The sequence below is a fragment of the Notothenia coriiceps genome, unplaced genomic scaffold (genome assembly GCF_000735185.1).
Source record: "Notothenia coriiceps isolate Sejong01 unplaced genomic scaffold, NC01 NC01_scaffold00026424, whole genome shotgun sequence".
Taxonomy (NCBI): domain Eukaryota; kingdom Metazoa; phylum Chordata; class Actinopteri; order Perciformes; family Nototheniidae; genus Notothenia; species Notothenia coriiceps.
The window spans coordinates 480,288-491,414 of record NW_011359125.1 but is presented as its reverse complement, the minus strand read 5'-3'; the positions used below and the strand labels follow the sequence as shown (position 1 = coordinate 491,414).

Below are 11,127 nucleotides of genomic sequence, written 5' to 3'. Positions count from 1 at the left end.
CAGGAAGTCAGAGGGTACCACAGACGCCAGACACCAGTCTAACCTGGACACGACTTCCACCTCCCACTGCTGAAACACACACACACACACACACACATATACAAATAAGACAAAGCTATGTCTAACATCTGAGGGAATCCCACTGGACAGTGGGATCAATTGTATATTTGGGTATCCAATGTCTTTGGCATAGGGCCTTTGATGATAATTGTGTTATCGACTTATCATATATCTTTTTATTTATCTAATTATTTGTTAAATTGGATCCCAAATCACTGAATATTATTATGAAAAGTTCATTGCTCTTTGAAAGAGTATACTTGCAGTATTATACCATGATATATTATGCTTATCACTGGCATAGATTTGTTTTGAATGAAAGTAAGTGTTTATAGGCTTTATTTCTAGGAAAATATATATCGTCCAACAAATGTAGTTATTCTGACAGGCCTATTTTGGATTTTGTTCCAATGACTGGTGTAGGCCTGAATATTTTTAAAACCCATAACCCAAGCTAGCTACATTGCTACATTGCTTATGGGTACATGTACAATAGAGTATACAGTAGTGATAAGTCACTACTGCACAAAGTTTAGGTATACTTACCAGGATGTCTGAAACTGAAATGGAGTTTTCTGTGTAGATGCAAAGCGTGCTGGCCGTCAGGTGGACAGTCTCTCTCATTTTGGAGGCCAGGAACATGCAAACAGATCCTAAAAGCTGCAGGTTGGACTTTTCAGTGGCGAAGCGGCTCAGGTAACAGTCCAGCAAATACACCGACAATGGGAACACCTCTTCTTCACATTTCTGCTCCTCACACACCTACAAAACACCCATATGTTGCTTTTAAAGTCAGCTACGAGAGATATATAGACTTTTTTTTTTTTTTATTGATTTGAGGATATACAGTCAGATAGGCTATTCCTGATATGAAATTACAAAATCAACGTCATCACCAATAACAATTTGAGATACACTTGAACTTTTCTGACTGATTTGCACACCTGAAACATCCAGACTGCCAGTATGCTCCGCATGTGGGGCTCGATCTCTGTCTGCACCTTGCCACAGGGCGTGGGCAGCGGGCAGCTCTTCTCTAAGGCCGTCAGGTTGTGCAGGGTTCTCGGGTCGCAGTTCACGGGATGGTCGCTGCCAGCCCGGAGAACCACATCACACTCCGTTCCACACGCATTTATATCTGTGGATCCACTTTGAAGCTGTCCATCCTCACAAAGTTCCATTCGACGAAGTTAAATACCGTGGAATTAAATATTATATCTACTTTAAATTATTAAAAAGCCGATACACTAGCTAGTTACCGTTTTAAGCTTTTAAGGTCTACCGTTAGCTAGCGATGCTAACTGTCCTGTAGCGTTCAAACTGTATCTCCTACCGCCTCGTTTTTGATGTCTCCTTCAATTTAGCATCAGTGGGATATAAATATACTCTTTTAAACCAATTTTAAATAAATGTCATCCTGGTTCATCAGAAAAATATGTTAATTTAATGGTGCGTTCGTGGCCCTCGGGATAATTTGAACCCCCAGAAGTTTCTAAACAGTCCAGACCCATGACGTAAACCTGACCGCACATTACGACAACAACATCAAAATCCCAGTTTTGTTTAGTTCAGAGAAGAGTTGTAAATTAGCATTACATTGAAATGTTCCTTTTGAGTTAGAAAAAGACACGAGTGTATTGGTATGTTCTATTTTTTTGGTATAGAAAGGCAAAGAGCAATTTAATTTCTGATTACTGTAAATCACCTAATTTGGGTAAATCACTTTGTTATATTCCATGGAATGCTCTTTACATCCCGATAGCAATGAATACATTAAATGCTTTGACAATAAATACATATAAATATTTAATCTGTGGAAGCCGTGGCAGTGTAAAAAGCAAGCCCAATTACTGCCTCGGCCCGTGGCAGTTAATTGGATGGCCTACCTGCCTGTCAGCCTTCCATCTCGTGCACAAACTTATCTCGTGCCGTCATTGGTCATGTGCGTGTTCGTGTGTGTTGGAGGGGCTCTGTAAGGAAGTCTGAAGGAAGGGGCAGATTTTTTTCGGTTGTGTACTTTCAAATTCGAGCTGGTTTGTCCTTTCTTACCTAACCTACCTTTAAAGTGGGGTCTTATATTAACATTATTCTTAAGGGTACACTTCATATTTACAATTATTCTCACTCTTACGATGAGTAAAAGAGTTTCCTTAATAATATTAACTTACGTTTATTTTTCAGTGTAGACTACTTGCTAAATATTTTGAGTTAAATAATTGTTATATTTAATTTAAATTGTATTTAATGACCAATTAAAATGTGTTTCACAAATTATCAATACATCTTAGATACAATTAAAAACAAAATTGAAAGGTCAGAGACATCTAAATATGTTTTAGAAAGTTAAGTATTACATTTTATTTACCATTTGAAGACAACATTTCAGGTAAATATTCGAAAAATGGGCTGCAAATAGACTGTCTTTTACTATCCATCTTTTGTTTCGCTTAAACAAGTTGCTCTTAATCAAATCATAACAAACCCCAGTCTTTGTATTCCCAAGGAAAACACTGCACTGCAACTGCAGGATAAAAGCTCAGAAATTTCTGATATTAAATTACAATATCAACATCACTAATGATGTGCAACTTCATCCAAGCAGGGTGCAGGATGATTGCTCCTGAGGCATTGTAATAGAATGCAATCATTGAAATTGTCCTTTTATGGTTCAGGGAGAATAATGAATTTAGATTTAATACAATTTTCTTCATGCTAAAAAAAACATGAATCATTTGCAACAGAGAGGGAGGAGACCCCAGACCAGACATATTCCTCAGTCCATTTCAACTACAACAGGGAGCCCAATTTCAAGATCCCTGGACTCTGAGTTTTGCAGTTCTCTGCGAATCTCTGCAGAAATCTGAGGGTGTGTTTGTGTCTTGAGCAGCTCCAGCAGTGCCGTTTTCTGTTCGGAGGGCAGGTCAGCCTTGTAGCGCTGAGCCATGGTGAGTAAACTCTGATGCCACAGCACAGGAAGCTCACGTTTTTCACTGCGGAAGGACAGGAAGTGGGCCACCAAGGCATCTAGGACACGGAAAGGCAGGGCGTATTTCTTGTCAAGCAAGAGGCGTAGGAAAATGCTGTTGGCGCCGTTGTACTCCATCTCTGCCAACTTAAGCATTGCAGCGCTGAAAGACAAGAACAATTTTGCGTTATACAACCGCCCAGGTTATGCAACCTTGACCTCACTTATCTTGCTAACACCACCAAATATGAAGTATTCAAGGAAACCTGGCTGATACCTTTATCTAAAGCTCCTTTCACATTGGATTAAAAAAAACCTGGCTTTTGTCTTCAGTGGTAAATGTTACAATCACCATTCATTTCCAGAAGAGATTATGGTGCAGTAGTTAATGTATTTATTTGCTGACATTTGTCTGCAGGTTAGTGTATTGATGAAACATTACCTGGAATGGAGGACAGGGATGGAGCACTTTGTGAGTATGCTTCCGATGATGATGGCTTCCCTCAGAGTACATGTCCCAGATTCACACAGAGGAATCAGTATACCTGTGTGACAGAAGAGGCACATAATATTATTGAGTACTCCAGCACTTCTATAAGATGGGCAACCCGTGACAGATGCTACAGTGACTTTGCTTAACCTGAGCTTTAGTCCCTAGTAAAAGGGATTCAACTGTTTATGGCTCCATAAACTGTGAAAACACACTTTCAATACTGCAGGACAAAGGCATCTTAAGTTAAGCTATCTTTAAATTCGTTGGAACGGATTGCATAGATGGGAGAGATTCCCACGTTTATGACTTGCGAGCAGTCACGTCTGGAGAACCGTATGGCTGTATGATTAACACACTTGGCCGTGTGAAAGTTATAAAGATAGTAAATTAGCAATAAAACAATTTATCCTGTGTTTCTGGATGTTGGTTTTTTAGGTAGTTAAGTATATGCATCAAGTAGGATAAATTGCAGTTTTCACTGTCAAACTTGGCCTTTAATATAAACCTTTACAGTTAGTCCAATCAGTTTTTCTTTTGGGTAAAAAAAATAACAGCTTGCTATCAGCAAAACAATAACTTGGCAGTTTAAAAGCTTCTGCATCAGACATTGTGAGCATAAACAACTTGTTTTTTAAATAAATAATTCTGTGCTTTCAAAGTTTGCTTTACAGTTAGCCCAATCAGTTTATCTTTTGGGTGAAAAAAATAACAGCTTGCTATCAGCAAAACAATATCTTGGCAGTTTAGAAGCTTCTGCATCAGACATTGTGAGCATAAACAACTTATTTTTTTAATAAATTAATTCTGTGCTTTCAAAGTTTGCTCCCATATTTGATGTTTGATGTGATTAATACATTTGTAATGTAAAAAGTATTTGTTTTGAACACATTATTTTAGGGCCTGCAGGTGAATTGAGCACATGAAAAAAACTAAAGTCAACTCACCAAAAATATATTTAAAAATCAATGCAGATGATTTCCGCCCTGGCTTTACTGCTTGGGTGGGGGGAGGGGTGTGCCTAGAGCGTGGGATATTTATATTTTTTAAATCCTCTGGACCAGAGAGAGGAGCTGTTATTGATTAATGCATCAGTGTTTCTTAGGGTCAAAAACACTAAACTTAAAATGCAAGCGTTTAGTTTATTTAATAAAAGAGCACATGTTCAATGTGAAAAGTGACAGTAGATATAGATTAGTTGCAAGTTGGTGCTATATATATAAATAAATAAAAAATTATAAGAAAAATTATAATTTTTTAATTTTTTAAACATCTTGAATTTCAGGGGGCTGGTAGGGGAAACACTGAATGGTATATCTAATTTCTACAGTTAAATTAATGAATCACAATGCAAGAAGAAACAATGGAAAATGCTTATCACTAGCAGTCAGTTCTCCCATTCACCATATGTATAATAACAACTTTCACACTGTGTTGGTATACAGTAGTGTTCAGTGTACTTGTGAGCAACACTGCCACTTAGTGGTGTCGTCTCATATTGGTGGTCCTGTAAATATGGGTCATGGGAGGTTTGGGGGAAAATGGTCCCATTTATCTGGAACATTAATGTGAATACATAAAACTGACAGGATTAAAGAAAATAAGTACTCTACGATCATTGGCCAAATGAATTATTGACACATGAATGATGATTTAACCCAATTAAATGTGCGTGCCGTGATTACTGAGCTTCTAGAACCAATGGTGTATTTTACCCTGCGGACAGAAACTAATCCGCCGACAGTGTCCTCCGCATAGTTTTCTAAATATGGTGCTGGAATTAGAAACGTGACAGATCCCAGTAAGCCTGTAATGTCTTTGTTGCAACAAGCTGTCAAATCCTCTCTGTTGTTCAATTCAGCTACTTTTTATTTTTTAAGGTCACGTGTGGTGTTGGGATCAGGGGGTCACAGGTTCAAACCCCACTGCAGTCAGCATGTAGTTGTGTCCCTGGGCAAGACACTTCACCCCAAATTGCTCTTGTGGGGATTGTCCACAGTATTGAGTATGTAAGTTGCTTTGGATAAAAGCGTCTAACAAGTAACATGTAATGTAATGTGTGACTAGAGCTTATCCCAGCAGGATTCACTGGGCATTTAATGAAACAATAGTTAGATAAGATATAAACCATGTAAGGATAATTGGGTATGATTAAGTAACTTTATATTTATCTAAGGGAAAGTAAACGTTTTCACATCACCTGCAGTGTTTCCCCTACCATTGTCTTGGAGGGGCGCTGCGCTCCACCAACGGAGGCCCGCACCCTCCCTGAAATTCAAGGTGTTTATAAAAAAAAAAATGTTTTAAAAAGATTATTTTTTTATATATATATATATATATATTTATTAGGGTTGTCAAATGATTAACATTTTTAAATCAGATTAATCACAGCTTAAAAATGAATTAATCATGATTAATCACCATTCGAACTATGTCCAAAAAATGCCATTTCTTTATGTATATTGCTGTGGGAATGGAAAGATAAATGAAAGAAGGCGGATATATCCATTTAACATCAATCATCAAACCTGGGGTCTTAAATTCATACACTGCCATTTGATTAAATATATTTTTTGTGAGTTGACTTAGTTTTTTTCATGTGCTCAATGGCCCTAAAATAATGTGTTCAAAACAAATACATTTACAAATGTATTAATGACATCAAATATGAAAGCAAACTTTGAAAGCACAGAATTATTTATTTAAAAAATAAGTTGTCTATGCTCACAATGTCTGATGTAGAAGCTTTTAAATTGCCAAGATATTGTTTTGCTGAAAGCAAGCTGTTCTTTTTTTAACTAAGTATAATGACTATATTACTAAACAAATATGAGTTAGTGTATCCTTGATTATAAGTACATGCTTTAAGTTAAGTACCAACAGGATTAGATTTTACTTTTAATGTTGTATTTTAACAACAGTTTCTCCACCACTGTTGTTCAGTCCATTTAACATCTGGAAACTGAAAGAATCTGTTACAATTATTAGAGGCCATGCTGATGTCATTAACGATTCTGTTTATTTTGATGTGGGAGCAGTACAAGTAAATGTGCATGTTTATAAACCGGAACTAAAAAATGTAGGGCATAACAAATAGGAATACATAAAGAGTTAAGAGGCCCCAATAATCAAAAATCTACAATTGCTGTTCTCTAATATCAATTTCCTGTTATGACTCTTGAAAAGGGAAAATAAAATATCCTTAAATGGTCTCACCTTTAAACCATGCCCCTGGTTTGAACAAGGCCTTCTTCAGAGCACTGTAGAGATGAAAGTTGAGTTTCTTGTACTCTGCAATATCATCTCTTACTCGGGGAAGGAGCACCAAGTTGTAAAACCTCTGGGCCATTCTCTCTTTCAGATTAGACGAGAAAATTCTATAACAAAAAGCATGAAAAAAATACTTTATTGTACCATGTACACATTTCTGCAGTAGATTCCATAACTCACTCAGTTTAAAGCCACAATCAAACCATCTGGGGACTCACCGTGTCGCTTGGTACATAGCAGCTGCAGTCCAGGTCTCAGGCTCAGTCAAATAAAGAATCTGCTCCCAGTTTGAAAGTGCCGGGACTATTTTAAAAGCCTTTGGCAATTTACCGCTGCGGTATCTCGACAGAACCTGAAACAAAATATATTATAAATATCATGTAACTGCTCACTAGGAGATATTAACATTTACAGTCGGGAACATAATCGACAGTTGCCCTGCTTTCAGACAACTGATGTAACTTACCTTATTGACACCTTTGTACACTTCTATGACCCTTGGGTCAAGTTCTGGCATTGGATGCCCTGACACCTCTGACATCACTGTCCCTACTTCAGTTTGCTTCTCTGTGATCTTCTCCATGATGATGTCAGCTAAGGTCCGTCTACGAAGAACAGAAAGAAAAACACTTAGCATTTAAAGTAAAGACTTAGCTCATAGCGTCGTGTGTCATTTAAAAAGATAGTTTTTAGATAGTCATGATTTTGTTGCATCTTGCCTCATCGGAGGGTTTTTATTCATGAACATCTCCATGGCTTTTTCGTCGTCAGGGTCAACAGTGACTTCAGTTTCACCCGCAACATCGCCTTCATCTGCACCCGCTGCTCCCAGCGCTGGCCACTCCTCATCGGAGTCTGCATCCTGAGAGTCAGGCCCTAAAGTTGGATTACAAGACACAGATTGTCATTTAGATAGTCAAACTCAAATAATATTGTACAGATATAAACTGTATAGTCTAGGGGTGCACCGAATGGGAAATTCTTGGCCGAAACCGATACCGAAAATAGGAAACAGTTGGCCGAAAACCGAATGCCGAAAGGCCGAAAATGATTAATAGAAATATATATATAATGTATACATTTTTTACCAATGTTGTTCAGCTGCCTGATTATGGAAAAATAAATGATTATGGCAAAACTTAACTTAAATAATAATCACTATTATGGGTCCATAAAACATTTATTCAGCACTTTTGAATGCATACAGTACATTAATTCCAAGTCAAGTGCATTTTTTTTTCTCTGTAGGATAACTACAACAAAGTGCATTCAGAACAAAGCCAAGGTGCTTTAAAACTGCATAAACATCTAGGCCAGTAGGCCTTCAACAAAACAGTGTAAATAAAGACTGTAACAGCCAGGCCTTCAACAACAACAAATGCACCTATAAGTGCATTCATACAAATGTGCAAACTGGATAAATCCACATGAATGTAACTATTTACAAATGAAATTACAATTGAATTTCAAGAATCTGTAAATAAGGCTGTCTGTCCTCATAAAAACAATTTTCGTTCGCTTACTCGTACAAAAGTTTAGCATTAGTTTTTCGAGGAGTTTTGTGCGAATAGCTTTCCGGTTCAAAGGGTGACGGCAACCGCATGCAATCAAGGTTTGTCAATTGTTGCCTGATAAAAAAAGAATTCGGCTACGTACAGTTAAAATTTAGCTTATGTATGTTTGATAAAAATTTAAGTTATTTTAGTAAAAAGATTTAGGTATTCTTTCGCAAAGAAAGTTAATTATAAAACCCTCAGTAATCGAAACTGAAACAACTCCCTTAACACCCCGGTAAAAAAATTATTCGCCCTAATTTACACGTCCGGCTGGCCAAGTAATACCCCTTTCTTGTCTTGTGGCTGTCCGACTAGTACCTAGGGCTGTGCTCCGCCTCCCTAGACTAAGCCGTACCTTTCCACAATAAAGGAAGTATACCACTAATAATCTCAGTAATCAAGCAGTATAAGTAAACAAGAAATTTTTTCGTCTCCGACGTTTACGACGGCGGTGTCGCCTCCCCTTATTTGTCTTTCCGTTGGTACGCGTCCTCTCATGAAGAACCCGACGAAACACCCGTGTCCTGAATGCGTCGCGGTCAATTGTCGGACCCCGTATATGTGATTTCGAGATGGGGTCGGAGCTCGCCCGTTTAACGGGCCCCGGTTGGAGAGTAAGGGGACCTATCCCACTGGGTGAAAGTTGCCTCGGGGGAAAAACACTGCATCTCTTTAATTAAGGTTTCTAGACACTTAGCGTCAGGACAATAGGTCCTAGCCGCGCCAGTGTCGCGCGGGCGCGCGAAAAAATCTTAAACCCACACTATCTCCTATTTCTCTATTCTTCCTCCAACATAAACTTGAACCCCAACCTCAAGGGACCAGTGTGGCCTGTGTATAATACAATATTTTTCTACATCGGGGTCATCTACCGTAAAACGTTAATTTCGAAAGGGGAAATTCTGGTATTTTGCAACTAAGCAAAAGGTAACAAAGGTTCCGTTGTTTCTTGAAAGGAACAAGTTTGGGTCGGCGAATTGGAGGAGGTAGTTTTATTTTCGCCCACCCGGTAGTTTTATCCCCTTCGGTTCGGTTTTAAGGTTGAAATTTGTATATGTTGACGTTGCTTTCATTGTGCCCCGTTGGTACCGTATAACGGGAAAAAGCTTACAGTTTCTTGGTGTTTAAAAAACCAACATATGTATTGGTTTATGATATTTTTGGTTGTTATGACATCTTTATTGTTTTTACCTTCGGCACTTAGAAATTTGGCTTTATGTGCCACCAGCTTCGGGCCAAGGACGACTAATGACAGTAAATTAAGATTTAAGAACGAGTCGAACGAAGAAATGGTGATAATGTAAAGTCGTATAGTCACAAGATCACAGTCGGAAGAAGTCGTCATCTTCGTAGTAATCGTTAAGAAGTCCTTAACGGCCGTAAGAGATCAAGTATTACAGATGATTCATTTGATGTTTTCATAACCGTAGTTTTATATATCATGGAGTAATACGTCTAACCGGATAAGGTCTTAGTATATAATATACAAAACTACCATATTTATAACTACGTAATTTTGACAGAATAGTTCGAACTACTTTCCCGTCGATCAAAATTACTGAAGACATATGGACGGTCCACATTGAACCTTAAGATCGAGGTCCACCTGTGATGTCCAAGACTAAAGTTCCACCAAAATAATATAAAGTGGTGGGTAATGAATGTTTAGACGTTTCATTTATATCCATGATGTATTTACACCACTTCATATTCATCGGATAAATGGAGACTTTAACGTCACCTCATCTATGGTTAACGTAGGGTTTAAACTTATGAACTCATTTTCATGTTCATGATGTTTCTCACATGACAGAACTTATTTACATGAATCAACTGAATGTGGCGAACTGATATCTATACGACTAAGACCATATTATTAAAATTCCGAGGCAAGTCTTCCTGGAAATTAGGTAAATCGTGAGTGAACTGAGTATGATCCCTACGTGGCCTTTAAGCCGCGGCTTAATAGCCCGCTTTTACCCAATTTTTTGCCGGGAAAAGACGAAAGCCGGTTTCCGCAAGGATCGGTGGCTTTTTTTTATGTGGCTTACGTCTCTTGTCCCTAATGCAACCCATTCGCATTGCACAGACAACACTACTGCATTAGTTTGGCCCTGTTCGTGCCGCACGCGCTGGTACGAGCGCCGACCGAGTTGTCGGTTGACAGAACGTCGAACCTACTTATAAATTTTTATAGTCTCTTTCTCCGCGCCTACGCTAAACATCTTTGCACAAGTCGAGTCTCCCCCAATTGACGTTCTGAAAGCTGGTGAAGCCCTAATGAGGTGGGCGGAACTTTAAGTTTTGTGCGGCCTGTTTATACGCCTCATTCTAGTTTGTGTTCGATGACTGTCGCTGTCTTCCTGACAAGTCGCGAACGGAGAGTACACGAAGTTACTCTTTCCCTTGTCTAAATACCCGACCATTTCGTCTCTTCGATTACAAGTAATTTTTATTGGAGGGTGAAAAGGATTATTCATCTGTTCCGACCGCAATAGATCAAATTAACCGATCGAGATATGCGTGCAAAGGGACTTGTTAAAAGTAACGTACTCAGACTATTAAGTGGTGAGTCCAATAGCCATCCCACCTTTACTTGCTCGTCCGTGTCACAAGTTATATAACATGAAAGCCATAGATTTACTATGCTTACCAACCAAATTTAAACGAGTACTCCTGTCTGGTGGAATAAACGTCTAAGAACCTTTAACATTAAAATTAAACATCTAACTAACACCTAAAACATAGGTCAAAAGTGAAATACCTAGAAATATGTTACAAAATGG

The 11,127-nt window shown here is 38.3% G+C and overlaps 2 protein-coding genes across 3 annotated transcripts in view; both read right to left on the bottom strand.

The window, feature by feature from the left end:
* Positions 1-1,764, bottom strand: part of ccnd3 (cyclin D3) — a 3,841-nt gene extending 2,077 nt beyond the window's left edge. For both annotated transcript variants that reach the window (XM_010784627.1, XM_010784626.1), the window contains exons 1-2: positions 1,005-1,764; positions 607-822 (exon numbers count right to left, since the gene is read on the bottom strand). In XM_010784627.1, coding sequence (XP_010782929.1) covers positions 607-822; positions 1,005-1,241 — 453 coding nt within the window. In that variant the 5' untranslated portion in view covers positions 1,242-1,764. The remainder of the gene's footprint in view (positions 1-606; positions 823-1,004) is intronic.
* A 625-nt stretch (positions 1,765-2,389) lies between these two features.
* Positions 2,390-11,127, bottom strand: part of bysl (bystin-like) — a 16,180-nt gene continuing 7,442 nt past the window's right edge. The window contains exons 2-7 of the mRNA XM_010784624.1: positions 7,505-7,661; positions 7,252-7,390; positions 7,004-7,137; positions 6,732-6,892; positions 3,468-3,570; positions 2,390-3,188 (exon numbers count right to left, since the gene is read on the bottom strand). Of these exons, the coding sequence (XP_010782926.1) occupies positions 2,834-3,188; positions 3,468-3,570; positions 6,732-6,892; positions 7,004-7,137; positions 7,252-7,390; positions 7,505-7,661 (1,049 nt within the window). The 3' untranslated portion in view covers positions 2,390-2,833. The remainder of the gene's footprint in view (positions 3,189-3,467; positions 3,571-6,731; positions 6,893-7,003; positions 7,138-7,251; positions 7,391-7,504; positions 7,662-11,127) is intronic.